The sequence below is a fragment of the Leptomonas pyrrhocoris genome, assembly GCF_001293395.1.
Source record: "Leptomonas pyrrhocoris isolate H10 chromosome Unknown, whole genome shotgun sequence".
In the NCBI taxonomy this organism is placed as follows: domain Eukaryota; phylum Euglenozoa; class Kinetoplastea; order Trypanosomatida; family Trypanosomatidae; genus Leptomonas; species Leptomonas pyrrhocoris.
In genome coordinates, this window is record NW_015438369.1 from 79,705 (window position 1) to 107,272 (window position 27,568).

The following is a 27,568-nucleotide window of genomic DNA, read 5'->3' on the forward strand; positions in this document are numbered from 1 at the left end:
TACTTAATCTCAGTTAATCAGCGAGCATTAAACGGGCACAGCGCTTCTGGTTACAACGCACACACACACACACACCCAACACAAGAGCGCCTTAACGATTAGACAACAGAGTTATATTCCACACCCACAACAACAACAAAAAACGAAATTAAACTTCGCTGTTTGCTTCCTTTTTACGCCGCAGCCTTGCGCTTCCCAGTCGCCCTCTTCTCCTTCTTGGCAGCCGCACTCGCCCTGCGCTCTTTCTTCGCCGTCAGCTTCAGCTGATCGGCCAGGTAGGCAGCGAAGGAGTCCTTGTTGACGATTTCCAGCTTCTGATGCACCGACCGGTGCCGCTCGACGAAGAGCTGACGCGGTGGGTGGAAGTCGAAGGGTGCGATGTGGTGAAGCACCGTCTCCACGTGCTCGGAGCGGGTGGCGATCGTCTCGACGAGGTCCTCGATGCACAGAATGTTGTACTGGCCCAAGGCCTGCTCCAGCAGCAGGTTACCACTAATGAACCGCTTCGTTTGGGTCTCCTCGTTGTAGAGGGAGCCACGGGTGCGGAGCAGCGACTCAAGCTGCGCGCGGTCCGGCACGCCTACAATGCAGAACGGGGTGAGCTGTCGAATCATCTTGTGTGTGCGCGGCGTCAAACAAATCAGCCGGGCGGAGTAGATCTTCTCTAGTCCTAACTTGCGGAAGGCCGCTGCTACCTCGGGGGGGATCTGGCTGCCCTTCGCCCGCACCACCAGCTTCACCGGGCTCTTCTTTAGCTTATTGATGTAGTTCTCCTGCTTCGACCTGCGACGCTGACCCTCCGTCCTCTCGCCCAGCTTTTGAAACTTGCGGCCTTGGTGCTCCTTGCGCTGCGCGTGTTTCAATATAGTCTGCGCGTTGATAAACTTCTTGGTCGCCAACTTGCGCTTGCGCTTCGCATCGAGCTTGTTCTTGTGGCGCTCGCGACGCTCCTGCAGTTTATCTCTGCGCAGAACGCGGTCCGCGCGGAGCTGCTCGACCGACTTTCGCTGCAGCAGGATCGTCTCCTTCACCCGCTCGCCAGGCAGCCACTTCGGCGGGTTCTTACCCATCCTGCAGCAGGCGAAAAAAGACTTCTGTGATGGCGGGCGTATCCGCGTGTACTCTTGAAGGAAGAGTACGCAACGAGTTCAACGTGGTGTCTCGCTGTGCAGGGAATTCAAGACAGAAAGGTACGACGCACGGACGCGATCGGGGCACGGCTGCCACCTTAGAATATATATATTCTTAATAAAAAGGGAGTTTAACTTATTTCACCGCTGTGGATGGACCTTCTTGCGTACGCACCCAGAGAGGGGGACCGACAACAAATAGAAAGGGAAAAGAAAGAACGACAGGTACGTTGGGAGAGAGGAAGAGAGAAGGGAGAAGAAAGGATAGTGTTGTCTGACACGTGAGCAACGCGAAGAAGGGAAACGGGCAGCGAGGTAGCATCGTCCTACAGTCATAAGGTCTTCCGCTCACACAGCCTCATCCAACGTGCTAGCGATTTGAGGTGGAAGGAGTGGGGGAGACTTGGTGCTTTTCCCCTTCCCTCGATGTACCGGAGAAACAGGGCAACAAATACATGTGTATTCATGATTTACTGTGTGTGTGCTTTAGTTGTTGAATGAGACATTACGCACAATAGAGCAACAGGCGTTTGTCGCGCATAGTAGTGGTACGCAGCGGTGGTGGGAGCGACAGCGTAAGCGAACAGATAAAGGGGGCTGATTTAGAAACGAAGAACAACAACAACAAGAGAGAGGTGGCCACACAACAAGGAACGCCTACGGTTTGAAAGTAAGAAAAAGAACAACACCAACAAGGAGAAACGGTAGGCGTAACGAGCGGGATTCGAAGCGCACGAAGAAGACGAAGAAGAAAAAAGGACGTGAAACAGACAAAAGAACAGGAGGCCCGGAGAGCCGAATTCTACCGAGCAGGGAGGAACACGCAATGTCGCAGGTGGGCGTCTAGAAAGAAAGGGAGAGAGGAGGGAGAGGGAGAGGGAGGGAGAGGGGGGGGGGACAGAAAACTGCGCTCGCAGATAAACGCAACAGTAGAAAGAAAGAAAAGAAAGGAACGATGTGAGCACACACACAGACACAACAACAACAAAAATCAGATAAGACAAAATGCTTTCTACGGCATCAGGCGCAGTCTCGGCAGCCTTCTTTAGGAAGTTCGACACAGCAACAACCTCTCTCGTTCGGGGTTTTGTCCTTTTTATGTTTGCCGTGTGTTTTTCGCACCACGACCGCCTGCGCGAATCAGAAAACTTTTCGTAGAGCGAGAACTAAAAACGAAAGAAAGAAATGACGCACGAAGTCGACGTCGAAGGTGGCCGATATCAAGTAAGAAAATAAAAGACAGGCAAAAGCAACAGAAGAGAGGGCATTGGTTCAGATTTAGCTGCTTAGCTCGAATACTAGTGTGTCAGTGTGTTTGCAAGAAACCTCCACGTGAACGCTGCTGCAACAAAACAACTCGGTTTATATATATATATCTTTCTTTAGTCTACAAAGAAGTGGTTTTGATTGCGTATGTTGGTTAAGTTTGACCGTTCTCCCCCTCTCTCAGCGTTGTGCGGTGCGCGCTCCCTCGATGCGTGCGTCGCGTCGTCCGCAAGAGGAGGGCAATACGCGGGAGAGCAAAGAACGGCTGAGCGATCAAACCGGAAAGTAAGTGCGAGAGAGAGAGAGAGAGAGGCAGAATACGAGAGAGAGAAAAGGGGAGGGATCATCGAAAGTGGCATGTGCACCACAAAAAAACGGAAGAAAAGAGGAGTACAGAAAAGAACTGTTTGTCTCGAGAGCACGGTTCTAAAACAAAACAAGAACGATCACTGCCGTGATCCGCGTCGTCGGGCTTTCTCGCCTGCCTGTTTTGCCTTCTCCACGCAGCCTAAACAAACAAAAACAAAATATCTCCCTTCCCAACATGGCAGTGCCTCTCAGATGTTGTAGTTGTTTTCGCCTTTTGATGCTGAGCTCTTCGACCTACGTGTGGCGCATAAAGCTGGCGGAGAAGGTGATGGAGCCTCGCGGTGAGAGCGGGAAGGTGCCATTAATCTTGTCGCTCTGGTTTTCCGTAAAGCGCGTCAGCGGCATCTGCAGCTCGGCAATGAGCTTATCTGTCTTCACGTTCTTGTCGACCAGGCGCACCAGCAGCACATCCGTCTCGCAGTTCGCCACCTCCACCTCGCCATCCCAGTTAAAGACGGGGTTGAGGTTATTGTTGATGTGCGGCGACCGCGCTGTCGAGGTGCCCACTCGCAGCAACACGTAGGGGTCCGACTTGCCCACCGACTCCAGATTCTTTAAGTTCGTCGCGCGATCCACGTGCACAAAGAGGGTGCCCGAGTTGCACGTCGTTCCACCGAGGCTGTGCCGGGGGGTGCTGCCACGCGAGGTCGGGACGGTGGGCGGCCGGCCCATGCTGACCTCGTCGCGGAAGTGCGCCGTCGACATGCGCGGCGGAGGCGTGTCGGGCGGCGCGGCCGGCGCCTGCTGCTGCTCCCGACTCGTGAAGGCGAAAAACTCCGGCTTGACAAAGACGGACACGCGGCGCGCGTGCGAGGCGTCGGACTCCTTCGTGATGATCAGCTCCACCTCGTCCAGGTCCGTCTCCATTAACTGCTTCGTCGTGATGTCACACTGGCCAACGTGCAGATCGTTGCCCGGGACGTCGAAGGCGAACCACACGTGCAGGATGCCGGTGTTGTCGTACATGGTGAAGGAGAAGGCGTCCGTCATGGGCTTTTCGAAGCCGGTGTAGGAAGCCGTCCGCAGCCGCTTCGACTGCCCCTCCAGCGCCAGTTTGCAGTAGAACGGGGTCTTCTTGTACTTGTTGTACTTCTTCTCCACGTTGCCGATGTGCAGGAAGCGCACCTTCAGCGTGCCCAGCGCGCCGCTGCCGAGGCCTTTCTTGAGTTCGTAGCCCTTCACAATCGGGATCACGATTGACTTGGGGTAGGCCAGCACCCCAACCAGCGTACGGCGGATGAAGTGCTCGAGGAAATCGCCGAGCCCCGGCACCGCGTCGAGCGGAATCTTTCCCGCCGTGATGTTGAAGTCGAGTTCTGGCGTGTTCACGATGGAGATGCCGATGTTCGCGAAGCACGGCCACTGCGGGATGTGCGGGCCAAGCACCGCACGCACCGTCATCTTCATCTCGAAGTCCGTCACGGAGACCTCCATGTCGGGACCCGGTACGCGGATGAGCAAGCGGATGTCCATGTCCGCCGTCCACGACACATTAATATCGAGCGTTGTCTCGGTGCTGCCGTAGGCGTGGTGCTGCATCCCATTCACGGTGATGGGGTTCGTCCCGATACTCGCACTGTGTATACGGAAGCCTTTCACGAACGACGGCCGGTTCTTCTCCAGCAGCGGCTCCAGCACCGCCCGCATCGAGGTGTCCGTCGCGGCGACAATCGACGGCCACATGCTCACAATGACGCTGTTCAGCCACTGCACGCGGTTCGCGCTGGGGAACATGACCCACTCCGGCAGATGCGTGCCGAGCACCGCAGTGGGGTTGGCGGAGGCGGTCAGCTCGCGGCGCAGGTCCTGCGCGGCCCGCCCACGCGCACGTGCGATGGTGCGGACACCGTAGTTGCACACAATCATCACGAGCAGCAACTCCAGCTGCAGTTGCCAGCCCAGGGCGAAGAGGACGCGTACGGCAAGCCAGGCGGCGACGACGATAGCGGAAAGGGGGTAGTCCTTCACACGTTCATACAGGTCCCTCACCTTCCGCTTGTGATCCTCGGGAATGGCATCGAGGTGGGTGGCGAGGTAGTAGGCCGCAAACAGGATCCCGACCCACCCTAAATTGGCGAAGTTGATGAGGCCGTCGCCCATTTTCGAAAGTATTCTCTTGATGATGATGTGAAGTGAAAGCGCCGAACCGTGGTGATGCTCGAGGACAGAATGCGCACCAAACTCGAAGGAAGCAAGCCCTTCTTCCCCGCTGCAGGAAGAGCGCTTCCTTTCTTGTGCGTGTGCGTGCACGCGTGTTGCGGAAACCAGCGGTGGTGAGTCTCCACGAGACCGGCAGAAAATATAATATGTTTTTTTTTTGCAGTTATATAGGTGAGTACTTTGGAGGGGGCTGCTGGTTGCTGATGATGCAGAACAAATAGCTAATGAAAAATGAGACGTGCGATGCGTGCTGAGGAGGTAAAATCTTTTTCTCTGTCTCTGTGTGTGTGTGTGTGAGGGCTTCTTTCAGCGATACTCTGCCAGTACATCAAGCAGACCGCGCATAACAGATAAAACACTTGTTTCAGCAGGCACAGGATGTGCAACGCAGCCGACGTACCTTACAATAAAGTCTTGAAAAGGAAAAGAAGTGGGGGCGAGTACAAGTAGGTGAAAAGGCATAAGGCGAGCGGGGAGTTTACAAACTGGACATGTTTTTTTTTATTTTGCTTTTACATGTAACGGCTTAAAAGCGGTTCGCCGTGTTTCATCCCGTACTGCACGTAGTTTCCATAAACCAACGGAGAAGTCGTGCGTTTCTCCGCTTTTCACGAAGGCTGGCAGCCGCCACGACGCGTTCATTCCGGTCCATCGATGACAGAAAACGTCACCGTTTATTCCCTCCCTTACTATTCTCTTGTGGCAAAGCAGACGCAAAAGACCCCAAACAAAAAGGAAAGGCTTGCGCTGGCAACATGTCGCAGACGCCCTTCAAAATACCGCCAGACGCCTCACCAAAAAAAAACAAACAATCAGAAGCAGGACAGCTTTCTTGCTTTCATGGGGGGCACCTGTGAAACAGCGAGTCGCGCTTCCATCGCCCTTCTCCTGTCACTTCCTTCACAAGACGGAGGCTTCGCTGATCCGCACAAACCGCCGCAGCGTCGCCGTCACTTCCACAATTTCGCTCTCGCGCAGGCACAGGACGTACAGCATCGATTGCCCATTCAAAAGCGACGACGGCGACGAGGTGCGAAAGCCATAGCTGCGGGCAGAGGCGCACCACGCCGCGTACAGCACGTACTGTGGACGGTACCCGAGACGGGTGCTGACCTGCGTCGCCAGCGCACCACCCAACGCAGCGTAGAAGCGCTCCGCCTTTATACTTCGTTCGGCCAGGTCCAAGGGTGACGCAGCAGCAGCAGTAGGAGAATCCAGTGGAGGGTCCACCTCCGTCGCGGCATGCGCTAGCAACCCCTCAAAGTCCGACGTGCCGCCGGAGGTGTTCGTCGTCGTGGCGGAAGCCCCCGATCGATTGCCCTGCAGTCCCTTCACGTAGCGGCGGAGCGCATTGGGTGTAAGCAAGACCACCACACCGCACCCGAAGGGCATGTCCGGTGGCATCATACTGCCACCACCACCACCCCTTTCAGGAACCGCGTCCCACACGAGCAGGTCCAGACCTCGCGCCCCCAACGGCGTCTCCGCCGACACTGCTGCTGCGTGTTTCGTGGTGGTCGGAAGAGACTCGCTGCCGCTTTCGATAGCCGCAGAGGAGCAAAACGGATAGAAAGAGAATGCGGAGGACGAGGGGCGGCCGTGTAGCGTACTATTCACCCCTTCTGCAGCCGCACTGCTCATCAGCGGAACGAAGTGGCAGTCGGTGCAATGGGACTCGAGATAGGCGAACCAGTGCCGCACTACGGGGTGCGACGTGAAGGCCGCCGGCACCGACACGACGGTAATATCGCCCACCGCGTAGTGTTGATGCCACCGCCGCGCCATCGCCATACCTCTCTCCGCAGTCCACCCTGCATGCAACGAGGAAGAAGTGTATGGGGAAGAAGGGAGGGGCCCGCCGTTGAGCACGACGATGTCCGCCTCCGTCAACGCCACAAAAGCCACGGCGGTGATTCGCGCTAGCGGCACCGGTGCGAAAGCTGCCGTGTCCGCGAAGACGGCGGCGGCCTGTCGCAGCTCCACCTCGGTCATTCCGAGACCTCCGCAGTAAAATACGATGGCGGTGAAAAAGGCAAAGACAGCGGCGAGGGCGGCGGTGTGCCGGTCGGCAAAGTACACCACAAACGAGCGCAACGAGGCCATGCTGATGCGTGCATATGGCAAGAAGGAAAGAACGAGAGGTGCGCAATCGAAAGCTGTGAGGCAACGCAGGAGAGAGAGAGAACAAAAAAGAAATGCTTTCAAGAGTCGTCGGCGATGTTCCCCTCATTTCTTTTTGGGGGTACGATGAAGCACAGCGGATCAGAAGCACGGTTGCATCTCAGAATGCGTGCGTGCGTTGGTCGCGGCGGCAGCGGTCCAGGAAATCCCGCCGATGCCGTCCTCTTGCTGAATAAGAGGAAGAGGAATAATTGTGGCAGCTTTCCGGTTGCAGAAGAAGGAGGCGGAAAGATATTGAGGCAATAATAAGCTTTTAGAAGACGACAAGTATCTCCGGCCGCACCAACGTTGTAGCCAGGTGCACCAAACTATCGAGCTCTTCAACACTGGTGGAGTACATGTGGGAGAGGAGAAGATTTTTTATTTTTGCAAGCGGTAGCAGAAGTCACCACCACCGCAGCCGACTTCGAGGAATCGCCGCCCTGCAAAGGCAGCCCCAGAGGTTGGGCAGCCTCCGCCGCAAAGCGTGCCCGGGAAGGCGGCCCACAGAAAAGGAGCCGAACCTCTCAACCACGAATTGAAAACCTGTTTGGATTCCCTTTACCCTTTTGATTTCTTTGACGCGTCATAAGACAAAACAAGAGAAGTAAGGAAAGCCTATATTTGGTTCAGCAAACAACGCTTCTGTCCTTCCCACCGCACACATCCCTTCTCCCTCACCTCACCCCACCTCGTTCCACCGGCACACACACGCATCGTGGTGCTACGCGTCATCTACTTGAAATCGGCATCACGCAGCAGCTTGTCCCGCTGCCGTCGTAGGTGCGCCGCGTAGCCGTCGTCCTCCTCCGCCATCTGCGTCTCCTCCGGCGGTCGCAGGAAGGCAGGACTGGCGGCAGCCCGCTCCTGCTGCATGTCGTGCAGGACCTCATCCTTCACGAAGCCTGGCACCGCTGGGGAGCCGAGGGTGTTGCCGGCTTCAAACCAGTAATTCTCCCCGGTGGGGGTGCCGTCTTGCGTGTAGCGCCGCGTGGACTGCTCCTCTGCGCTGGCGCGGCGCAGCTTCTCGCTGGCGATGCCGCTCATGTAGTTGCACAGGCGATCCGCAAACTGGCCCTGTTGGTAGCGTGTGAGCTGCTCCGGTTCCTGTCCACCCATCAGCCGGCGGGCCTCCCGCAGCGACTGATGGAACTCGGGTTGGGCGTGCAGGATGCTGCGGAAGTAATCGGCAGCCTCTTTTGATTGACGACCGCTCTCGACGGAGCGGCGCACTTGCGACAAGATCCATTCATCGGTGTCGTCCAGCTGAAGATCCTTTGAGGACGTTGACGAGGAGGCGGAGGAAGGGGGCGGCGCGGCGTCTGCGTTGTTGGTGGTGGCAGCTGGATTAGTGGTGGGCTGGTCGGTGTGCACGCGTCGCCGGGCAACGGCAAGCGGCGCAGCTGTCGTCATCCCGACGCACCTGCGAGAGATCCACATCGGGTGAGGTTCCTTGCGTGTCTCTGTGTGTGTGTGTGTGTAATGGATGAGCTTTGGTCTGCCTTCGCACGTAGCTTCGGCGACGCACAACGCGCAGTAAAGTGAAAACAAAAACAGATAGTCTCTTCACCGGCTAATTGGTGTGGATCCGTGAAGAGGAAGGTTTGGAAGTCAAGAGTGGAAGAAATGTCACGACATTGGTGTAATGCATAACCCGCGAGTCCTAAACCACCGCTGCCTTCTAGGAACCTCACACTCCTTCGCTTATCAGTCACCCTCTGAAAATGCCCTCAAGCTTTCTCCAATGTTTTCGCTTTTCCTGGCCTCGGTCTGAATCTCAAAGATACCATCGCATTACGAAGTGCACAGGAAACACTACCCAGCTCATGGATCCTTCCGGAGATTCCATGGATCCCTGTCTCCCCCTCGCAAGTGATACCCCTTCGATAAAGCCGAGTGTGGGATGTCGCGCGCGCGGGATGGTAGATCGGCCACATTGTTCTCCGAGCGAATGTACCGATCAACCGCGTGAATACCTGCCTCTTGCAGCAGCCTATCCACTCCCTGCAGCTCCACCGAGAGGGCACCCAACTTCGAGACGCCACGCCTCACTGCCCCCAAAACCGACGTATTGTCGATCAGCACCCGCAAGCGCGCCGGCAAGTGCTCCCGGAACGCCTCCAGACGGAGATACGCCGCGCGCGCCTCCTCAGGCAGCGGAACCTGGTAGAAGGAGGCCTTCAGATCGAGGTTGGAGGCGCACTCCTCCCAAACTGCCTCCAGGTACCCCGTGACGTGCCCCAGCGGCACATCCGCCTCGTAGGGGCCTTCGCCGTTCTTTGCCTTGGGCCAAGCGATGAACCGTCGCCGCTTCCCGGCTGGCTTCTCCTCCGCAACGGAGAGCGGAACGACCCATCCTCGAGTAGGACGCGAAGAGGCCGGCACGAGCACTCCGGCCTTCATCAATGCGCGGGCGTCTCCTTCAAAAATGCTCGTGCTTGGAGGATCCCCAAGGTCGTCCTGTCCTGGCGACGATAGCAGCCGCCACAACTCATCGAAGCGCGCCCGGGTCGACGCCTTCATCCTGCCCCGCAGGAACTCCACGTCCAACGGTGGGACGTCCACACTCTGCAGCGGGAGCGTGCGCTGCTCTTCATCACTCGCCACGCGGCTCCGGTTCGCCCGACGCAGAACCGCATGCCCGCTAAATGCCACGCGCCGCTCCGGCCCAAGCCACGGTGCCGGCCTTACTTCCCTGTCACCAAACCACTCAGCAACCCCCGCAGCACGCGAGAGTTTGTCAACTCTGTGGTGTGGGTGCCCATGTAACGGACCGTGGTAGTCGGGACGAGCTTTGCCAGCTCCACCTCGGGCAACCGCGGGGCCAAAGTTCACGACGACGGCCCCCCGCGGCCGCTTTTTGGCCCCACCGAGGAAGCCCTGCTGCCCTGTCGCTCCGCCGGCCCCTTCCCGGTCGACCCCCTGGCACGAGCGGATTGGGGGCAAATCATCGACTTGTGCCCGATCTTGCCACAGTTGTAGCGTATCACCGCGCTCCCTCCATGTGTCGCGGCCTTTGGCTTCCCGTTGTCCTTTTTTCCACCCTTATCGAGGACTTTTTGCAACGGGTCGAAGTTGTAGGCGTTCTCCTCACACGCCTGCAGGAACTCCGTCTCCGTCATCCAGTAACCGGAACCGTGGGTGCGGTAGAACAGCGTGAGGCTGTAGCGTCGGCCCGTGCCAATGGTGTCCGACCACTGCGCCGGGTCCACGACCGCGAGTTGTACCCATTTTGTTAAATTGTTGAACGCGTCGATCACGGCGGGAGCGCGTGCCGCCTCGTTGCGGAGAAGAAATCTTCTGCAACTGCTTCTCAATTTCCCAAGGGTTCATACCCTCGAACCAGGGGCGCCACGTGCTGACGTCCATGGGGTCAAATCCCTGCCGACCGCTGGCGACGCTGGCCTCCTCATCGTCCAAGAACCGTATGCGCGATTTCTGTGCCGGATACCCGTGCTCTCCCAAACCCTCATCCAAGAGTTGTGCGCGCAGCAGGCGAGCATGGCGCAGCATCAGGGGACTCTGGAATTCAAGTCGACATCCTATGCGGACACAACTGCCCGAAATACCGATGAGCTACGCACTTTTCGAGACGCTCTCTTGAAGCTGCAGGCTAAACCTACCTCCTTCCCCCCACCCATGGAGCATGCGTGGGAGGCACCGCGGGATCTGAGCCAATCCGCCGCCCAAACGTGTAATTTCCTCCATCAAGTGAGCGGTCATCTCACCGCCGCCCTCAGCCCCTCCGGCTGTCACCTTCGTGGACAAGTCGCGAAGAACCCCTTCCAGGTTCTTTGCCTGCGTGTTCGCGGCCTCGAGCGCATCGACACGCGCTAAGGTCCTCCCCAACTTTTCGCGCTGCTGCTCGTAGCCGGCGCATTCCCGCTGCACCTCCTGGCGCACCTGAGTCTGGATTGTGAGCGCCATGGTGCTCTCCAGGTGGTCCACGCGGGCCTTTAATCCCTCCTGGGTGCTGACGAGCGTCCCCCGTTCGGCAAATACCTGGCGATCTAGTTCCTTAGCCTTCTCCGCATATGCGCGGCGCAGCTCGACCATGTCACGCTTCGACGTTTCTGCCTGTTGCTCCAAGGACCGCATCCGCTCCGACATCACTACTAGGTCCTTCTGGAGACCCGCTGTGGACATCTGAGTGTTCATGGCTGCCTCCTGCCGTAATCCAGCCACTTCGTAAGCAGCCTGCTGACGCAGAGACGAGATGTCGGAGTGAATACGAGCCGCATTCAATGCCGATGCCGCGTTGGCCGCCATCCCCTGATAGAATGCGGCTTCCGCAGCGGTGGACACCAGCCTTGCCCACAGTTCCGTTGTCTTGATCCGCACCCGATCGACAATGTACCGGAAGTTGGTCCAACCCCTCTCATAAGGCTCATCGGCGAGAACGATGTCGCTCCCCCACTTCGTCGCCTTGACTTCGAGTCCCCGCGGGTTCGTGCCGTCCTCGTCGCGGATCTCGAGACTCGTTTCGCACGTCCAGCCCTCGGGGAGGTTCTCGTCAGCATCGACCCCCATCTTGTTCCACAGCGCCGGGTCAACAGGAACCAACGCCATTGTGGACAGGTAATGCTAGGAACTACGTGTGCTTTAAAATGCTAAGATTATGATTATGTGCTAATAATGAAGCTGGCGAGATACTAACATGAAACTTGCGAGTGAATCTTATAGACATTTTTTTTTTCAGAAGACCGGAGTCTTCACACTGGCGGACATGACTACCCAGGATGCAAAACCCACAGAAACAGGAGTCACGACCAACAGGCGATAGAAGTAAAGGAGAGTAACGTGTATTTCCCCAAATGACTGAGATCGCCGGATCTCATCCGTTGACCCTATCTTCTTTCTATTACCCGTTCCTTCTATTCCCCTCGCCAGTTCTGAGAAAAAGTGAGGAAAGAAAAAAAAAGCGGAGGTGAAACGCTCAGGGGACGATGTCTGAAGACAGTACTCATGAAGCAGCAGGAAACACATCTAAAGGGCCTTCGCAGGCTTCTCTGACTGCAAAGCCTGCGCCACCACTATCACGTAGCGCATCCGCCACTGTACCAGACAAAAAATGTGGCCCTCTCATTCCTATTATTATCATTTCATTCTTTCCCAGAGCAGCGAACAGGTAAACCGTCAACGTTTTCTGATCCCACAGCACTCTCGCTGCCTTCTGCTGCCGTGGTGACAACACTACCGTTGAACCGCAGCGATGCGTCTTCTTCTTCTCTTCCTCTTTCATGCAACGTCAAAAACATGACCGCCAACTACAACGCATCCGCAACATAATAATAAAGAAGAAAGAGCGAAACGGATTCCACGCATCGACGAGCACTACTTCGCGACCATCCCTGCCCCTTTTTCGCTCGTCCTCTCCTAAAGTAGAGAGTCAAAGCCTCCATGTTGTAGGACAACGATAGGATGCTGTTCTTGTTGTGGTTGTTGTTTTTCCGTAAAGTGAAAAGTCCGTCCCTACTCACTCGCGCAGCGACAGGTGCGTCGGAGAGACGTTGTACTTGTAGATGTACACATCCGGCCGGTGATGCGCCCGGTAGGCCTCGATCTCCTCCTCGAAGTACGGCTCGTTGTGGAAGCTCTCCGGCACGGGATCGTTGAAGTTAGACCGGGCCAGCTTCGCAAAGGCGCCCACTTTCTTCTCCGTGGTGTGCGGCGCCCACGAGACGCGGCGGGCGTGGCTGACAGCCTCCTTGCTAAAGAAATCCTCTGTACGCACCGACAGGCCGCGGGCCGAGGTGCGCAACGCGCTGCCGGCCGCAGACGCCAGCAAGAAGGTGGCGCGAGATGGCGTGCGGTGCATTGCGCTGGCACCGATGACGGGGGCTGATATTGAAAGAGATCGGTACATGGCTACGGAAGGGCCGCCCCCCGGGGCTGGTGATCGACGGCGGAGAGGTGGATGGTGGCGAAAAGGTCTGCCTGTGAACAGCAGATCACGCAGTACAAACTTGCAGATAGAAAAAATACATCATTTAGAAAATTTTTCACCAGCGTGGTGAGCATGAGAAGTGTGTAGGTCGAAGAAGAGAAGTTCGAAGTGGTGTATTCTCACTATTAAGAACGGTCCTGCACATATCCTTAGCATTAACGCATACAAATGGAACAGAGATCCCTCACATCGCCCCCATAGAGCCACCACCAACAACATCAGGGAGTATTGCTCAGAGAAGTGAAGGGGGGGGGGGTGCGGAGAATGAACGTGCCTGCAGTTGTGTCGTTTCTTTCCTTCACAATAGCGGACGTAGTAGACTGATATTTTGAGGGAAAAGGTTTCTGATCCACATCATCATCATCAAGTTGCACACACACGCACACACATACGCAGCGATACCCAATGATAGGCATACTCTTCCGATTAAAGGGGAAAAGACAGAAGCACGGGCTGTTCACGTGTGAACGTTAATCATCTGCAGATCACCGGCGTAGACGTAAAAAAAAGGGGGATCGAATACAGCCAAAGAAGAAGAAGGTTGTGCATCGAGAACACTTAAAACCATACGCAGCAGAACCTAAAAAGAATAGCACGAAGAGCTAAAAACAAGATGAAAACTACTCGAAAGAATAAAGAAGAAGATCAGCACATCCGAATGTGAGAAAAAAAAAGACAGAGAAGCACGTGCAGAAACGTGCGCGCTGCGGAAGCAGAGAATGGGGAAGCCGTACCGCAGATAAAGGAGCGGATGCAACTGAATTTGGCAAGCAAGAGCAGGCAGAATCCGTCTGTCTTGCACTTCTTGTTCCGTGTAGACTGTATTACATAAAAATTTTGGTTGTTGGGTAAATCAAGAGCAGAAACAAAAGAGTAGAACGTCTTCACGATTGCTCACGTTGTAAAATAAATAAATAAAGAGCGGAAGAGAAAACAGCGAAGTTGCCTCGATGACCTCAAAAACAAAACAAGAAAAGAAAATACTCAAACCAAAGTTTTGTGGTCGGGAGACGAATTACCATCGACGAAATGGGCGATGACCACAAATCATAAAAATGAGACGATTGAAAAGTGTTTTAGTGAAGTAACGGGGAGAAAAGGCAGAAATCAGACCAGTGAGAAGGTCAAGAAAAGCAAACGCACACCGAGGGGGGGGGGAGGGAGGAGCCAGAGGCGCCAAGCTCAACAATCGAGCCACGCGCCGTTTCCCTTTCTCCTCTCACCATCGCATTCATTCCATGCAACGGGGTGTCCCTTGCTTCCCTGCCGTCGTTGTACCTGTTCCGTTGGTTGAAAAAAAAAATTCCGCCAACGCGTTCCAGTGTGTCAGGTCCTCCGTACCTCAGTCCGCTGCCGGGCCTTGCAAGACCTTCTTCCGGTCTTCCCTCTGCGACGCCAGCTGGCGGACATCGGCGCGACAACACGGGCAGCTGCCCTGCCGCCTCAGCCAACGCATAATGCATGGAAAGTGGAAAAGGTGTCCACACGGCAGCTGCGCAACGTCCTCGTCATCTTGGAACTTTCGAAAACACACGGAGCACGACTGCGAGATGGCGGGGTACGGCACCCGCAAGGAGTCCATCGTGTCTAGCGAGGCCACCCAGCTCTCCAGTGATCGCCCCTCTCCATCGTCCGACATCGACGCAGAGAGAGGGGTCACGGCAGACAGCGGAGACGTGGCGGAGTTGAACTGCGAGGCCGGGCCGGACACCACGCTCGCCGCCTCCGGTGGCACGATAGATCGCAAGAAGCGCAGTCGCCGCAGCAGGCGGTGCTGCTCGGCGGCAGAGATGCCCGTGACCAGCGCCCGCCCACGCCGGCTGCGCTCCCCACGTGTGACGATTTCCGAGCTAGTCCGCTGCACCACGACCGGCGCGGGGCTCTCCGGCACGCGGAAGCCGTTGTGCGAGCACCTTGGACAGCCGAGTGGCGCTCTGCGTGTTGCTGCCGCCGCTGCGGGCACGGCTGCGCGTGGCAGCAACCGCTGACGTCGAGCGGCGCGCCTGGCTTTCCGTATTTTCGCTCCTCTCACCTGCGGGAGGCACCTCGGACGCACGCGCACGTTGCGGAGACGAATGAGGAAGACGTTGAAGATCCCACTCAGTTTCTTTCGCACTCACACCGCGAGAAGCCGGTACGGCAGAGCCGGGCTGCGACGCACTCACACTGTGCCTCGCGCTGCCGTGTCTGCCCGTGGACGACGGTGGCGGCGGGAGGGAGTGGCGGCGGCGGTGCAGCGGTGCGTTCTGTGATGCGTGTCGGGCCGACAGCAGGGCCCACTTCGCTGAGACAGTGCTGGCTCCGCAGCAGTGGCGTTGGTGCTGAAGGACGCATTGCTGTGTCGGCGCTGCCGCGGCGAAGGGAGATGTTGGCGTCGCGGCACCGGCGAGGGCGGATGGAAGTCCGAGTCGCCGCGGTAGCGCTGCGGATAGAAGAAGGCGGGCGTAATCGGCCCAGAGGATATCGCAAACATTTCCATAAATGATTTTTTTCCTTTTCGCTCTCTTTTGGAGTTCGAATTGGTGTCGTTGCCGGCTGCTGTGGGGGCGAGTGCTTCTGGTGTCGCTCGCGAGTGACAGACTCGCTTCGTCAGACAGAGAAACGGGAAAGAGAAAGACGCAGTAACTCGTTTGCAGAGTAAAACACAAAAAGAGAAAAATAAGGAGGTGTAACTCCAACAGGTTGGCGGGGGATATCACTTCACGGTGGACCGCAGTGAGAAGCTAGCAGAGTAACGAACGGAAGACAATGGACGGCGGCGTACGTGACAGCACTAAACCGCATACACAGCACATGAGCGTCGTGCGCGTTCGCAGTCGTCGGGTACGCGACTTGCAGAAGACCTTACCTCGGTGTGCCGCGCGTGAAGGTACTCGAGAAAAAAAACAAAAAGAGAAGATGGCGAAAGGAATGAGGAGAGCCGAAGTGCTAGATGAAGAGCGCCGTAAACGTGCACAGCGATGCAGTGGTGTGTGGGGCAGTGGAGTCTCGCTTTCACTCTCCCTTTCGAATCACCGCCGTCTCAGCTTTTCCTCCTCATTCATCGTTGAGGGGAGGTTTTCTTTTTCCCCTTTGCAACTGCGCAGTGACTTCGGAGCACGCAGAGGTGTGTTACGTCGACCACCCTCCGAGATCCGAACAATGAGCGAGGAGCAACGTCTCTTTGTCAATGCGCTTCCACTATGCGGAAAAAGAGAAAGAAAGAAGGAAAAAATAGATGCACCAATACGCGTCGTTTTTCCCCCTCTTCGTCTCGCTCTGATTCACTAACAAATATATATATATATATATATGTATTTACAAAAGATACGAGATACAACCACGGAATACCTGCTCAGGGGCATCACAACGCGAGTAGGTAAAAGGAAAGAAAACCCAAGGCACAGCCTGACTTCTATTTCGACTTTGTTTGTGTGTTTTCCTCTCCCTTTTTCTCTCTTTCTTTTATCTCTGTCTTCGTTTACCACAACGACCTTTACAGTGCACCCGCCCCCTCTAGAGTACGTCTGTGTTGTCGTCTTTCCATTACATCCTTTCTGCAAAAAAAAATATATATATATATATATGCGTTCAGCCAGCCTGATGGCCCCCCCCCCCGTCTTGTCTCACCTCGCCAGCGTGGAAACGGTCGTTTCACTCCGTCTCTCTCTCCCTCTCAGTGTACCTCGGGGTGATGAGCGCGAGTGATGACAGCGAACAACGGGTGGGAAGGAGAAGCTGCTATAAAGGAAAAGGAAAAAAAAGTCACAGATAGTGTGTGAGAGAGATGGGTCAAGAACAGCAAAAACATGTTTTACAAACCCCGACGGCAACGACGAGCCCCCTTTGCCAAAAGATCACATCATGTCGCTTCCCACCGTTAGACAGATGAGAAAGAAAAGAGGGTATCGAGGTCAATCGGCGAACTATCTTGTGCGCACTCGATAGGAAGAAGAACCGCATTGAAAGACAGAAACACAAGATCAGAGTGTAACGGAAAAAAGAAACACAAGAGAGAGAAAAAACAGTCAGATAGTCAGAACAACACACACACACAAACAAAAACATCATCAACAACAACCTGACAGCGTTGTATCGAACGGTAACCAAAAGAAGCAACGAGCGCCTTCATCAATTGAACTCAGCCAACGAGAACACTGATGAAATGAGAGGAGACGGGAAAACAAAAACGCCAAGGGCGGTTACAGTAAAAAAAACTGAGCATATATATATATATATATATATATATGTATGTATATGTGACACTCACAAAACAAACGGTATTGTTCTTCGGCAAAACGCTCGCACGCCTTCATTTCAGTTCTTAACAAAAACAAAAGGAAAACTTTAAATACATATATATATGGAAGGAAACATCAGTCGAAAGCACTCAGACCCGTCAGCATACATAATCAATGGTCCAAACGCCCCTTTGCAGGTGGGATTTGAACCTCTTTTGACCCAGATAAAGCACACAGACCATCCTCTCTTTTGGGGGTCTTTTGTGTTGCTCTCGAAACCCACAGAAGTACTTTAGTTCAACGCCCACGCTCGCCAAATCGGTATGGGGAAGAGAGGTGGGGAGAAGAAGAAGAAACGGCCAGGTAGTAATACGAACAAAGACACAGCGGTGATAACACCAAATACAGATCTGTGCGAAGTGCTTCGTCCGTAACAGCAATACACGCCGCAAGAAGAGAGCACGGAGATGAAAGAAAAAAAAGGAAAGCGGTGCACAGGGCGTCTGTGTGAGCATCTGGTTGGAGAATTCAAAAGATAAGGTAACCACAGAGCGAGAACAATTTCGACTGTCAGTGGCACTCTGTCAAGTGTCCATGAATACTAGGGGGGAGGGTTACCTTGAAGAAAATAGAAAGCTCCGCCCTTTCCCTCCTCACCTCGCTGTCTGCGCCGTCTTCTGCTTTATTAATTCTTTTCCCTCTTTGGCGCCAACCAGTCGGCCTGCCCCTTCGCTTCCCTTCGCTGAAACCAAGCAACATCCAAACCGCGCCGAGGCATTCGCATGCTCGACATTTTTCTTTTAGTAAAGAGGTAGCACAAAACTGGCATCCCTTGCTGTACTTCCAAAGTCCTGTGAGTGACAATAAAAGAAAAGAGGTAGATAGAAACAAAAAAAAGATAAGAAAACATACAGAATTATGTGGCATCTTTGCGTTTACGCACCTCCGTGTTCACAAACACACACGCACACAGCAGAAGAAATCACCACTGTCACACCGACACACGCCCCTTTCACGAGTGATGGAACCAGCAACTACAAAAAAGAAAGAAGAGAGCGACCTCGTGAAATTTCTCCTTGTCTTGTGGAATTCTTCTTTCCGTGTCAGTCGTGTATATCGCTGTTGATCGTTTGCTTGCCTGCTTGCCCCCCCCCCCACCCACACACACACTAGCGGGGAGGTCGACGTGAAAGTGCCTCATTTGTTTGGTTTGTGTGTGTACGTGTGTTTTTTGTTCCCCTTCTTCTTCTTTTTCCTTTTTTTACTTGCCGAGCAGCTTTGACTTCTGTGCGTCGGTGAGGGCGTCCACTTCGACCGGGAGGAAGCGGAACAGATCGGCCGGCAGGTCCTTGTCATTCGGCAGCTTCGTGGCTGCGTCGTGGAGTTCGTCAAAGTATGGGTGGCAGAGCGCCTCGTACGGCTTCACGCGCTCCTCCGGCAGGTACTGCAGTAACGCACTAAGCAGGTCGTACGCCTCCTTCGCGTCCTTCATCTGAGACTGCTCGCGAAAGATGCTCCCCCACGGGGTGCCCTTGCTATTAAAGAGATCCACGTCGGTGTGGGACGGGTTCAGCTTGCGCAGCACCTCGCGTGAGGGCCGGCCCAGCACGCGCACAATTTCGTGCAACTGTCCAGCGCTGTTGTCGCCGCGGAAGATGGGCTCGCCGAGCATCATCTCCGCAAAGATGCACCCGACAGACCAGACGTCCACGGCGGTGGTGTAGTGCTGGTTGCCGAAGATCAGCTCCGGCGCGCGGTAGTAGCGGGAGCAGATGTACGCGACGTTCGGCTCTGACAGGGAGAGCTTCTTCGCACTGCCGAAATCGCACAGCTTCAACGTGCCGTCCGCCTCATTCACAAGGACGTTGTGCGGCTTAATGTCGCGGTGGCAGACGTTCACGGAAGGCAGGTGCAGACATCCGATGCTGCGGATGAGCTGGAAGAGAAACACCTTGATCAGGATGGGCGGCGGGGCCGCCTGGCGGCGGTAGTAGTTGCGACAGCAGCGATGCAGGGTGTCCGGCACGTACTCCATCACAACGTTGAGGTAAATGTCTTTGTGGTTGCGCTCGCCAATCGTGTAGAAGTAGCTCTGCAGCTGCACGATGTTGGGGTGGTGTAGCACGGCGAGGTCTTGCATGATCTGCAGCTCGCGGTTGCGGAAGCGGGGGTCCTGAATGACCTTCTTGATTGCCACCGCCACTCCCGTAGCCTTCTCCCTACCTAGTTGTACGGTGCCGAAGGTTCCCTGCCCAGCCATGCGCTCCACCTGGAACCTCTCCATCTCCTTCCGACTACGCTCGTCAGCGGCGTCCGCGGCGTTGAGAAACATGTTGTCTGTGTTGGATGAGGAAAGTGTGGTACTTGATTTTCTTCTGCTACTGGGGCTGAGCTTGGAGGCGAGCTTCTCAAAAAACGACGGCGTAGTAGGCGAAAGTGAAGCTAATGTTTACCCTCGCTCTCGCGTATTTGTTCTTGTGGGTTTTGTGTGTGTGTGTGTGTGTGTGTGCGTGCCCCTCTCTTCCCTCTAGACTACCTTCTACAAGATAATGTTAAAGATACGAGGAAACAAATAAAATACCAAAGTAAATAAAATAAAGGAGTGGGTGCTTTTTGTTTTCTTTTTTTTTGGTGAGTTCGCGGAAGAGAAAGTAAATAAATAAAGTAATTAAAGGAAGAAGAAAGGATGCGTTAGTAGCTCCACTGCGTCTGCCCCTTATTTTCCTTCTTGTCCGTCTTCCTTACGTGCTTGGAACAGTACGATGTGTGAGAGTGTGTTTGATGTGTGTGTGTGTGTGTGAGTGTGTCTACGCTATCGTACAAGACAGCTACGATAGGCGGTGTTCTTTTTTCCCCTTTTTCCTTCCTTTACCTTCGCTTCCTTCGTTTTCGGTTCTTTTGACTTCCGCGAATGCAGTTGCTTCGCCAGAGAAGCGTACAGGATACCACGTAGAAAATATGCTAAAGGCTTCTATGTAATACTACCTGGAGGTGACAGCGAGAGTTGTGCAGTGCATGATTATGTAGGGAGGGGGAGGGGGGGGGGTGTTTGAATGGCCACCATCAGGTTCGAAGAGAAGGAAGTGAAAAGGACAAGAAGTGTTGTTGTTTTTTTATGTTGCCAAGACCAGGCGAAAGACGAGCACACGAGCGCACATGAAGACACCATTTTATTATTATTCTTCTCCTTGATAATAACCGCAAAAGAAAAAGGCAACGCTTTGCGCTCCATCTTCATTCCGCACATACGCAACTAGTACGATGTATTCCCCTACACCAATAGAGGGAGAGAAAGAAATATACATACGGAGAGAGAGAGAGGGACGGTCGTAGTAACGCTCTTCCCTCTCTCTCTCCTCCTGTAATTCCGTTCCGCTATGGAGCGTCCATGAAAGAATCGTTGTTGGTTTTCCTCCTTCGCTGTATTATATTTATCCTCTTGCATTTGGTTCCGTTGACACGGCTGACCTTCAGCTCTCGTACACGACACGCACGTAGAGCAGCGGCTTTGTGGCGCTGCGCACGTCCACCTCCGTCATGGAAAAGGGCAGCACCACCTCGACGCACGCCTTTGTTGACTCCACCACGTGGATACACAGCTGCTCCCACTGTGCACGCAGTTGGTCAAGCAGTTCAGTGCGGCGCAGCTTCTCTGCTGCCGCTTGCAGGGCGGCTTTCCCGGCCTTTTCCGCTGGTGTCTCCGCCGCCGCCGTGTCCAGCGCGGCCTCGCAGCGTTGCAGGTCGTCCAAGCACCTCATCACGGACGTAGCCACCGTGATGTTCGCCGCCACGGTGTCCACTGGAAGGTCAATCACCGGCACACACGGCGCCGCACGTGGACGGCCGTTCACGCCGTTTTCGGCCGCCAGCACGACGCCCGTGCAGGGGTGATAGGGCCGGTACACGTCCACCACCAGCTCACGGAAGAGTCGCAAGCCGAGGCTAATCTTGGACTTGAGGGAGATGAACGTGTCCAGCGCGGAGCTGCGTGCGGTCGCGGGCAGACGCTGATCGCTGCTGAACGCATTGTTGATGATTTCCAAGAACGCGGTCGGCGCACGGGTAACTTTAACCGTGAGCTCCGTTGCGTCCGGCTCGCACGCCGGCGGCACGACGAACGGCGTCGGAGGGCTGAAGCGTTGCAGCAGCGAACGCACGAGGTGTAGCGCGGCTTTCTTCGCCGATTGTGCCGACTCGGCAGCATCAAGTGCGGCGGCGGTGGAGAGGTGAGGCGTGGCCATCTCGACCTCCAGCGTCGTGTTGAACACGGCGAGGGCCTGCAGCACGAAGTACAGCTGAGAGAGCGTTTCCACAGCCACCGGGGGAAAGGTACCAGCAGCAGCAGCAGTGCTGCTGTTGGTAGCGGCTGAAGCGGATGGTGACGTGCTTTGCTCATCCCCCGGTACAAGCCTTTGCTGCACCGCCAGTTGAAAGAGCGCTTCGGCGAATTTCAATCCGACAGACGAGTAGCGGGCGGCCAGATCGCCTACCCCGAAAACCTCCCCAACCCGCACCGCCAGCGGCGCCAGCACGGTGTCCACGACGTAGCGGCGCTGCTCGGGTACCCGCAGCACGTGCAGCAGCGGCGCCACGGCAGAGACTTGCAGCGGCACAGTCACCGCCACGTTCATCTGCACGAGCGTGCAGGGCGCACCGTGACGCGTGGTAGTGGTAGTGGGGGAGTTGGGGGTGGGGGTGCTGACGGTGGGCTGTGGCACGACCTGCACGTCCACCCGCGGCTCCATCAGGTGGAGCAGTATCTCTATCGCCGTCGAGACGTCGCGGTTCGCGGTGGGGTCGACGTTCCACGGCGCGGCGGTGCGGACGGTATCGCGCAGCTCCGTCATGCACGTCGTCACGCACGTCTGCAGCGCCGCCGTCGCAGTGGCGCAAACGCCGGCCGCCTCCGTCAGCGGCTGCCCCGTTTTGGCGGACTGCACCTTCAGAAAGAAGGTGCCACGAATCAGGTCGAGCTGCTCCGCCGTGTCCACGCGAGCGGCCACGCTGCTCTCCTGCACGAGCGAGCAGGTGAGGTGGTGGTAACGCTTCTCCGGGATGATGCGCAGATCTGGTGCCGCCGCGAACCCGATTGCTTTGCTGTCATAGCGGTGCGGCGTCCACGGCGGGAGCTGCGCTAGGCGTGCCGCACAGCTCGGGCAGCTGCTGAAGTGCTTCTTCGCCCACCCCCGTACCCCACGCACGTCGTTTGGGAAAAGGAGTAAAATACCGGTGTGACGGACAGCCGCGGCGTTGCTCGTGAAAAGCGCCGAGACGCGTCGTGCACCGTAGGGTGTCATCGCCTCCAGCGCAGCCGTCTCCAGCTTCTGCATCACGGGCGAGACGCCAGCGGTGCTGACGGTGGCAAGCTTGACTCGGAAGGAGTCCAAGAAGCCGTCCAAAAGGTCTGAACCGGTGCCGAGGTTGCCACACGGGGTGTGTGCCTCCGCACGCGCAGCTAAGAACTCACCTTTCGCCACGCGCAGGTTCGTGACGCGCGTGACGAGATCGGTAAAAGCCCGTTGGTTATCGTCGAGAAGGGACTGAAGTTTGCGGGTTTGCGCGGCGATGGCGTCGATGGCGGCTTTGTGCGCCGCCATCTCCACCTCCATTTGCTTCTGCAGCTCCTCGACGGTTACGGTGGACATCGTTCCTGCTCGTTGTCCTTTACTGGGCAGAGCAAACGAGCTGAGGAAAGGCGAAGCAGAAAAGCAGCAGATGCGTGATATAAAGGAAAGTTCTAAGATATGAAAGGCATGTGGAAGGACAGACGAGGTTGTCTGAAGATATGGAAAAAAGGAAACAGGAGAGCAGGTTTCGTTGAGCACGGGCTGGAGCCGCCTGTGAGTATGGGTTAACCTCGCCGGAGAAGTCGAAGGGAGACGATGGGATTGCTTCTAGCTATTGAAAAAAGGGAAAAAAAGGGGGGACTTCGAACAGCGAACGGTGAATTCTGCTTTTTAAAGGAAAGAAAGTGAGAAGGGGGGAAGAAATGTGAATACTCTCCTTTTCAATTCCCCCCCCCCCGCATCAAGACGTCAGCTGTTCGCGTGCGACATCGAAGGCAGCGGTAAACACAATATATACATGCATAACTGCTGCTCCCTCATTTGCTCTTCCGCGGAGCCGGAGGGCTCCACCACTGAAAAACACTGTTTTACAACTCCGCGGCACATCTAACGCTTCTTCCTTTTTCTTTCTGGGGGAGGAGAGGGGGATTCTTCGAGAAGCTTGCTTAACTACAGCGCACGTGCAAGCCCTTGCTCGTGGGGACGGCTCACCTGCGGTGCAGCTCACAGGTCGGATAGCAAAAAAAAGGCCTTTTTGTTAATATCTCGCAAGCAACACAACAGTGTAAAGCAAACCGATGGACTGTAACAGGGGAAAAAAACAAAATACGATAGGAAAAGGAAAAATCGTGAAAGAAAGGAAACGGATGAATCGCCGGTGGCTTTCTCAAGACAGGACAACAAAAAGACGGAAGGCTGTGGATCTTCCAAATATGCATTTATATCTACAACAACGCAGAAGCACCAACGCGATGAGGAAGGCGATTCGCGCTGGGAAAAGGAAGAAGAGAGAAAGAAGGGTAAGCAAATAGAATCTGACTGTCACACCGGCTGTTATTCGAATGACGACCAGCGGCTAATAAAATATATACGTATAGCGCAGGCTACGCGGCAGGGTCGAGAGGTAAGTGCACCAACACCTTCTTCTTCCAGTACTTCTCAAACGCCTTCTCCGTCTCCTCCAAACCCTCCGCGAGCGACACCTGTGTCGTGTCGAAGACTTCGATATCGCCCTTGTACGACAGCTCCCGCAGCGCTTGCAGTTTTTCATCCACCTCCCGCTGGCTGGCGACTCGCCGCCCGGCCTCGTCGCTGCTGAGACCATTGCGCGCCATCAACCGATCCACTGCCGTCTCCGGCGTGCAGTGCGTCATCCACAAATCGGTTGTCAAGCTCAGCACATCGACTATGTCACACAACAGTGCCGCTTCAATAATGATGAGCGCCACCGCCGCCGGTCCAGCTGGGAGGGCGGGAAACGCAGTGAGATCGATCGTGCTGGGCAGCGGCGTCGATGCGGTGGCACGTGCGCAGACGGCCGCGTACTCCGCACGAATCGCAGCGGTGATGTACGGCCAGCAGATGGCGCTCAGCTCCTGAAGCTTGCGCGCATCCCCGAAGACGATCTCGCCCAGCACACGGCGGTCGATGTAGGGGGCCGACAGCGGTGCCTTGCCGCTCTTCCCACTGCCCTCCCCGTCCGCGTCCGCTGCACCGGCAAACGGTGGTGTGCGGGTGAGAATCGACGAGCCAAAGTGCTGGACGACGTCCTTGTAACAGGGCCTGTGGGGTTCGTAGATGTTGTGGCCCACCAGGTCCGCGTTGATGTAGTGCACGAGAACGGTATGGTCGACACAGGGGGGGGAGTGGGAGGGTGGCTTGTTGGAAACGGCCTGGGCAGCTGCAGCCGCTGCTTCCAGCCCGCGCTGATGCTCCCTGGCGACCTCGACTAGACGTTTGCAGCGGGATGTCTTGCCGCTGGCGATGGTGCCGGTGAAGCCGATGGTGCGAATCGCCTTCATCGCAAGTCTTGTCAGCGACGCTGTGTGTGTGTGTGTGTGTGTGATTGTCGGTGCTTTGGAGGGGAAATAGATATCAAAGCGAGCATAGCAAGAACATGTAGAACGCACAGGGAGAAAAGGGAGGAAAGAGGAAACAGCAACAGAGAAAACCGCTTAGAAAAAAAACAAAATAGTGCCAACGCGAATTTCGTGAGCACGCACACGTCGTCTGCCGTTGACAACGACAAAAGGGCCTATTCGAAGCAATGAAGCGCTACAATGGATGTGTGCTGTCTTTTCTCCCATACGCCGCTTCACGCCTTCATGCATCTATGAAAATACGTTAGTGAGACTTGATGTTCTATTCCCATCACTGCATGGGGGGAGGGGAGGGGGGGGGTTCTGGTCCTGGGTCGTTGATGTGCAGAGGCCGGTTCACCGTTCGCGCAAACCTTTTTTCCTTTCTCGTTCCTAACTACACCGCACCCTTGATTCGGTTGCTTTTTCTTTATTAGCATTATTGTTATTCATTCACTATCACCTTCCTCTGCTTAAGTTCTAGCATTAGTAATTAGGAACATCACCACTGTTATCCGAACCGAGACACCTTCCGCATCTTTGAACAAACAGGCAAAGGGAACGAAGGCGGATCAAACCAGAAAAAATATATATATTGCCATGCATCACCGGGTGGTGTCCGCATGATCCCGGCAAACAACGTGCGTCAGGTGACCAACTGCACGTGTATTTAAGTTAAGCAACGTGCAAACAGCTTCGACAACGCCCCGCTTACAGCAGAATTCACGCATTCCACAACGTGAGAATTCGGACAGCGCAGGTTCATCCGACATCAGAGACAGTACTGAAGAAAACAGGTGTATTCACTCTCCCTCCCTCTCTGCTGTTCCGTGGCACCTCCATCATCGCCGTTGGTTTTTTTTTTTTACTCGCGTTTCTTCTGCTGCGGCTTGACAGGGGCGGTAGCCGAGTCCTTCGTGTGCTCGGCGGGCTTGCGGCGTTGCGCGCTGGCCATCGGCTTCCTCGCCGCGCGTGGACTGCCGTGCGCCGGCGCCTTCTTCTTCTCCCGCACCTCCTCCACGTGCAGGTCCTTGTGGTGCTCGGAAAGCTTTGTGACCACGTTCTTCACATGCGAGGCCGGCGCATCAGCCGGTCGCTCAAGCTGCACAAAAGCAAACGTCAACGTGGAGGCGGCGGCAACGCCGTCGGCCTCCTTGATGCGGCGGCGCTTCTCGCCCTTCACGACGTGCACCAGCTTCACGGGAGCTACGGGGGTCACCAGTGCCAGCACTTCGTCCTCCGTCACGGCGGGGTCCAGCTCCTTAAGAATGATGTCGTAGTACACTAACGCAGCGGCGCGGTCCGTAACGGGGGAAGTCGACGCAGCGGTGGCGGCGGTGCCGACTGGCCTATCCGCTTTCTTAATGGCGTGCTTCTTCTCACCCTTCTCTGCCTTCTCTGACTTCGCCGCAGCAGCAGCAGAGACGGCACCGGCCTTGTCGGACGCCACCACGCGCACCGCCTTGTTGGAGAAGGCCGCCCCCTCGCCCATCTTTTTCATCTTTAAGGCCTCCGCGAAGCTTGTGGGCTTCTTGACGGGCTCCTCCGCGTCCGCAGCAGGCGCGGACTCCTCAGCAGCAGCGGCGGCGGCGGCGGCAGGTGCCGGTGTAGGCTTTCGAGATTGCGCCTTCTCCTTTCCGTCCTCGTTCCTTCCCTTCTCAGGCTCAACATCAGCAGCAGCGGGCTCCTCCGCCGCCGTCGTCTTTGGTGTCTCTTCCGCCGTCCACGCCGTGTGGGCCGCCACCGTGTGGCTCAGCCTATCGCTCGTAATGCCGAACACGTTGCTCTCCAGCTCCCGCATCTCCACCTCCTGCGTGAAGCCCTGTGGAGAGGCCTGGCCGAGAAGCTGGCCAGTGATGGTGACCTTGATGCCGCCTGCAGTGGTGCGGGTGGTGGACACGTCCTCTAGCTTTACTTCTGTCACGCCGGCAGCCGTCACGGTGGTGAGCAGGGCAGTGATCTCCGCCACACCGCTGGCCTTCTTGAAGCTGTGGACGACGTGGGCAGATGGAGTGTACAGCGCCGCGAGCTTCTCGGGGGCCTCCACGAGCGTGGTGTAGTAGTGCACCGCAAAGGTGGCACCGAGGCTCTGCAGGCGTGCGTCAGCCGGGCGCATTTTCTTTTATTTTGTCGTTGCTGTTGACGTGTGAAGTTGCCCTTCCTGAATTATTTTATATGAATTGCTATTACCTATTTAGAAGGGTTATCCGCACCTTTCGTCAACGTTGAATGAAGCGCTTGGGGTAGGGTTGTATCACAACGGCGATGGCAACGAGTGCAGCGACTTGATTCACACGTCAGCCCTTGCTTCGTTTCGTTTACGTTGCTTGTTTTCCTGGTTGGTGCCGCAGGGGGGAACAGAGAGAGCAGAAAGGGCGGAGAGAACATTTTGAGTCGACGATGCAGCTCTACTGGCGGGTGGTATTTGTGCATGCATTTCGCCTAGTTTCTATTTAAAATGGAGGAAGAGGAAATACCGGCAATGAAAACGAAGCGATCAAGAGAGCTGAAACGAAAACGGCCCGTCTGCCCATCAACGTCTTCATCGCAACAACGCCGTGCGATTTAATCCGCTTTTTTGTTTCCCTTTTTTTCTTTGGTGAAACTGTAAAAAGAAGAAGAAAGGTAAGAAGCCTTCCTTTCACACACGAGTACGCCCACCAACAGAACG

General features: G+C 55.7%; 13 protein-coding genes across 21 annotated transcripts; 1 reads left to right on the forward strand and 12 right to left on the reverse strand.

Annotated features, from left to right (window-relative positions):
• Positions 1 to 173: 173 nt before the first annotated feature.
• On the reverse strand, positions 174 to 1,293 carry ABB37_06087 (putative 60S ribosomal protein L7; the record flags this gene model as incomplete). The annotated part of the gene is made up of 1 exon (XM_015804326.1): positions 174 to 1,293. Exon 1 carries the CDS (start codon positions 1,068 to 1,070, stop codon positions 174 to 176), a length of 897 nt encoding a protein of 298 aa, XP_015656900.1. The 5' UTR covers positions 1,071 to 1,293.
• Positions 1,294 to 2,999: 1,706 nt separating this feature from the next.
• ABB37_06088 (putative mitochondrial calcium-dependent lipid binding protein, putative,synaptotagmin) lies at positions 3,000 to 5,339 on the reverse strand (the record flags this gene model as incomplete). 3 transcript variants are annotated; one of them, XM_015804329.1, is made up of 1 exon in its annotated part: positions 3,000 to 5,339. In XM_015804329.1, the coding sequence occupies exon 1, from the start codon at positions 4,863 to 4,865 to the stop codon at positions 3,000 to 3,002; it is 1,866 nt and encodes a 621-aa protein (XP_015656903.1). In that variant the 5' UTR covers positions 4,866 to 5,339. The 3 variants fall into 3 exon arrangements, with proteins under 3 accessions (XP_015656903.1, XP_015656902.1, XP_015656901.1); XM_015804328.1 differs by having other exon boundaries at positions 3,000 to 5,326; XM_015804327.1 differs by having other exon boundaries at positions 3,000 to 5,284.
• A 486-nt stretch (positions 5,340 to 5,825) lies between these two features.
• ABB37_06089 (hypothetical protein) lies at positions 5,826 to 7,307 on the reverse strand (the record flags this gene model as incomplete). Of its 2 annotated transcripts, none has more annotated exons than XM_015804331.1 (1): positions 5,826 to 7,307. In XM_015804331.1, exon 1 carries the CDS (start codon positions 7,026 to 7,028, stop codon positions 5,826 to 5,828), a length of 1,203 nt encoding a protein of 400 aa, XP_015656905.1. In that variant the 5' UTR covers positions 7,029 to 7,307. The 2 variants fall into 2 exon arrangements, with proteins under 2 accessions (XP_015656905.1, XP_015656904.1); XM_015804330.1 differs by having other exon boundaries at positions 5,826 to 7,082.
• A 513-nt stretch (positions 7,308 to 7,820) lies between these two features.
• ABB37_06090 (putative mitochondrial hypothetical protein) lies at positions 7,821 to 8,659 on the reverse strand (the record flags this gene model as incomplete). Of its 2 annotated transcripts, none has more annotated exons than XM_015804333.1 (1): positions 7,821 to 8,659. In XM_015804333.1, the coding sequence occupies exon 1, from the start codon at positions 8,496 to 8,498 to the stop codon at positions 7,821 to 7,823; it is 678 nt and encodes a 225-aa protein (XP_015656907.1). In that variant the 5' UTR covers positions 8,499 to 8,659. The 2 variants fall into 2 exon arrangements, with proteins under 2 accessions (XP_015656907.1, XP_015656906.1); XM_015804332.1 differs by having other exon boundaries at positions 7,821 to 8,650.
• Positions 8,660 to 8,909: 250 nt separating this feature from the next.
• Positions 8,910 to 9,608, reverse strand: ABB37_06091 (unspecified product; the record flags this gene model as incomplete). The annotated part of the gene is made up of 1 exon (XM_015804334.1): positions 8,910 to 9,608. The coding sequence occupies one exon, from the start codon at positions 9,606 to 9,608 to the stop codon at positions 8,910 to 8,912; it is 699 nt and encodes a 232-aa protein (XP_015656908.1).
• A 660-nt stretch (positions 9,609 to 10,268) lies between these two features.
• On the forward strand, positions 10,269 to 10,922 carry ABB37_06092 (hypothetical protein; the record flags this gene model as incomplete). The annotated part of the gene is made up of 1 exon (XM_015804335.1): positions 10,269 to 10,922. The coding sequence occupies one exon, from the start codon at positions 10,269 to 10,271 to the stop codon at positions 10,920 to 10,922; it is 654 nt and encodes a 217-aa protein (XP_015656909.1).
• Positions 10,662 to 11,978, reverse strand: ABB37_06093 (hypothetical protein; the record flags this gene model as incomplete). Of its 2 annotated transcripts, none has more annotated exons than XM_015804337.1 (1): positions 10,662 to 11,978. In XM_015804337.1, the coding sequence occupies exon 1, from the start codon at positions 11,652 to 11,654 to the stop codon at positions 10,662 to 10,664; it is 993 nt and encodes a 330-aa protein (XP_015656911.1). In that variant the 5' UTR covers positions 11,655 to 11,978. The 2 variants fall into 2 exon arrangements, with proteins under 2 accessions (XP_015656911.1, XP_015656910.1); XM_015804336.1 differs by having other exon boundaries at positions 10,662 to 11,960.
• Positions 11,979 to 12,561: 583 nt separating this feature from the next.
• On the reverse strand, positions 12,562 to 13,051 carry ABB37_06094 (hypothetical protein; the record flags this gene model as incomplete). The annotated part of the gene is made up of 1 exon (XM_015804338.1): positions 12,562 to 13,051. The coding sequence occupies exon 1, from the start codon at positions 12,949 to 12,951 to the stop codon at positions 12,562 to 12,564; it is 390 nt and encodes a 129-aa protein (XP_015656912.1). The 5' UTR covers positions 12,952 to 13,051.
• Positions 13,052 to 15,193: 2,142 nt separating this feature from the next.
• On the reverse strand, positions 15,194 to 15,876 carry ABB37_06095 (hypothetical protein; the record flags this gene model as incomplete). The annotated part of the gene is made up of 1 exon (XM_015804339.1): positions 15,194 to 15,876. Exon 1 carries the CDS (start codon positions 15,509 to 15,511, stop codon positions 15,194 to 15,196), a length of 318 nt encoding a protein of 105 aa, XP_015656913.1. The 5' UTR covers positions 15,512 to 15,876.
• Positions 15,877 to 18,513: 2,637 nt separating this feature from the next.
• On the reverse strand, positions 18,514 to 20,238 carry ABB37_06096 (glycogen synthase kinase 3 (GSK3); the record flags this gene model as incomplete). 2 transcript variants are annotated; one of them, XM_015804341.1, is made up of 1 exon in its annotated part: positions 18,514 to 20,238. In XM_015804341.1, the coding sequence occupies exon 1, from the start codon at positions 19,582 to 19,584 to the stop codon at positions 18,514 to 18,516; it is 1,071 nt and encodes a 356-aa protein (XP_015656915.1). In that variant the 5' UTR covers positions 19,585 to 20,238. The 2 variants fall into 2 exon arrangements, with proteins under 2 accessions (XP_015656915.1, XP_015656914.1); XM_015804340.1 differs by having other exon boundaries at positions 18,514 to 20,234.
• A 484-nt stretch (positions 20,239 to 20,722) lies between these two features.
• On the reverse strand, positions 20,723 to 23,206 carry ABB37_06097 (hypothetical protein; the record flags this gene model as incomplete). Of its 3 annotated transcripts, none has more annotated exons than XM_015804344.1 (1): positions 20,723 to 23,206. In XM_015804344.1, exon 1 carries the CDS (start codon positions 22,895 to 22,897, stop codon positions 20,723 to 20,725), a length of 2,175 nt encoding a protein of 724 aa, XP_015656918.1. In that variant the 5' UTR covers positions 22,898 to 23,206. The 3 variants fall into 3 exon arrangements, with proteins under 3 accessions (XP_015656918.1, XP_015656917.1, XP_015656916.1); XM_015804343.1 differs by having other exon boundaries at positions 20,723 to 23,147; XM_015804342.1 differs by having other exon boundaries at positions 20,723 to 23,091.
• A 716-nt stretch (positions 23,207 to 23,922) lies between these two features.
• ABB37_06098 (hypothetical protein) lies at positions 23,923 to 24,894 on the reverse strand (the record flags this gene model as incomplete). Its single annotated transcript, XM_015804345.1, has 1 exon — positions 23,923 to 24,894. Exon 1 carries the CDS (start codon positions 24,838 to 24,840, stop codon positions 23,923 to 23,925), a length of 918 nt encoding a protein of 305 aa, XP_015656919.1. The 5' UTR covers positions 24,841 to 24,894.
• An 868-nt stretch (positions 24,895 to 25,762) lies between these two features.
• Positions 25,763 to 27,233, reverse strand: ABB37_06099 (hypothetical protein; the record flags this gene model as incomplete). Its single annotated transcript, XM_015804346.1, has 1 exon — positions 25,763 to 27,233. Exon 1 carries the CDS (start codon positions 27,011 to 27,013, stop codon positions 25,763 to 25,765), a length of 1,251 nt encoding a protein of 416 aa, XP_015656920.1. The 5' UTR covers positions 27,014 to 27,233.
• Between the last annotated feature and the right edge of the window lie 335 nt (positions 27,234 to 27,568).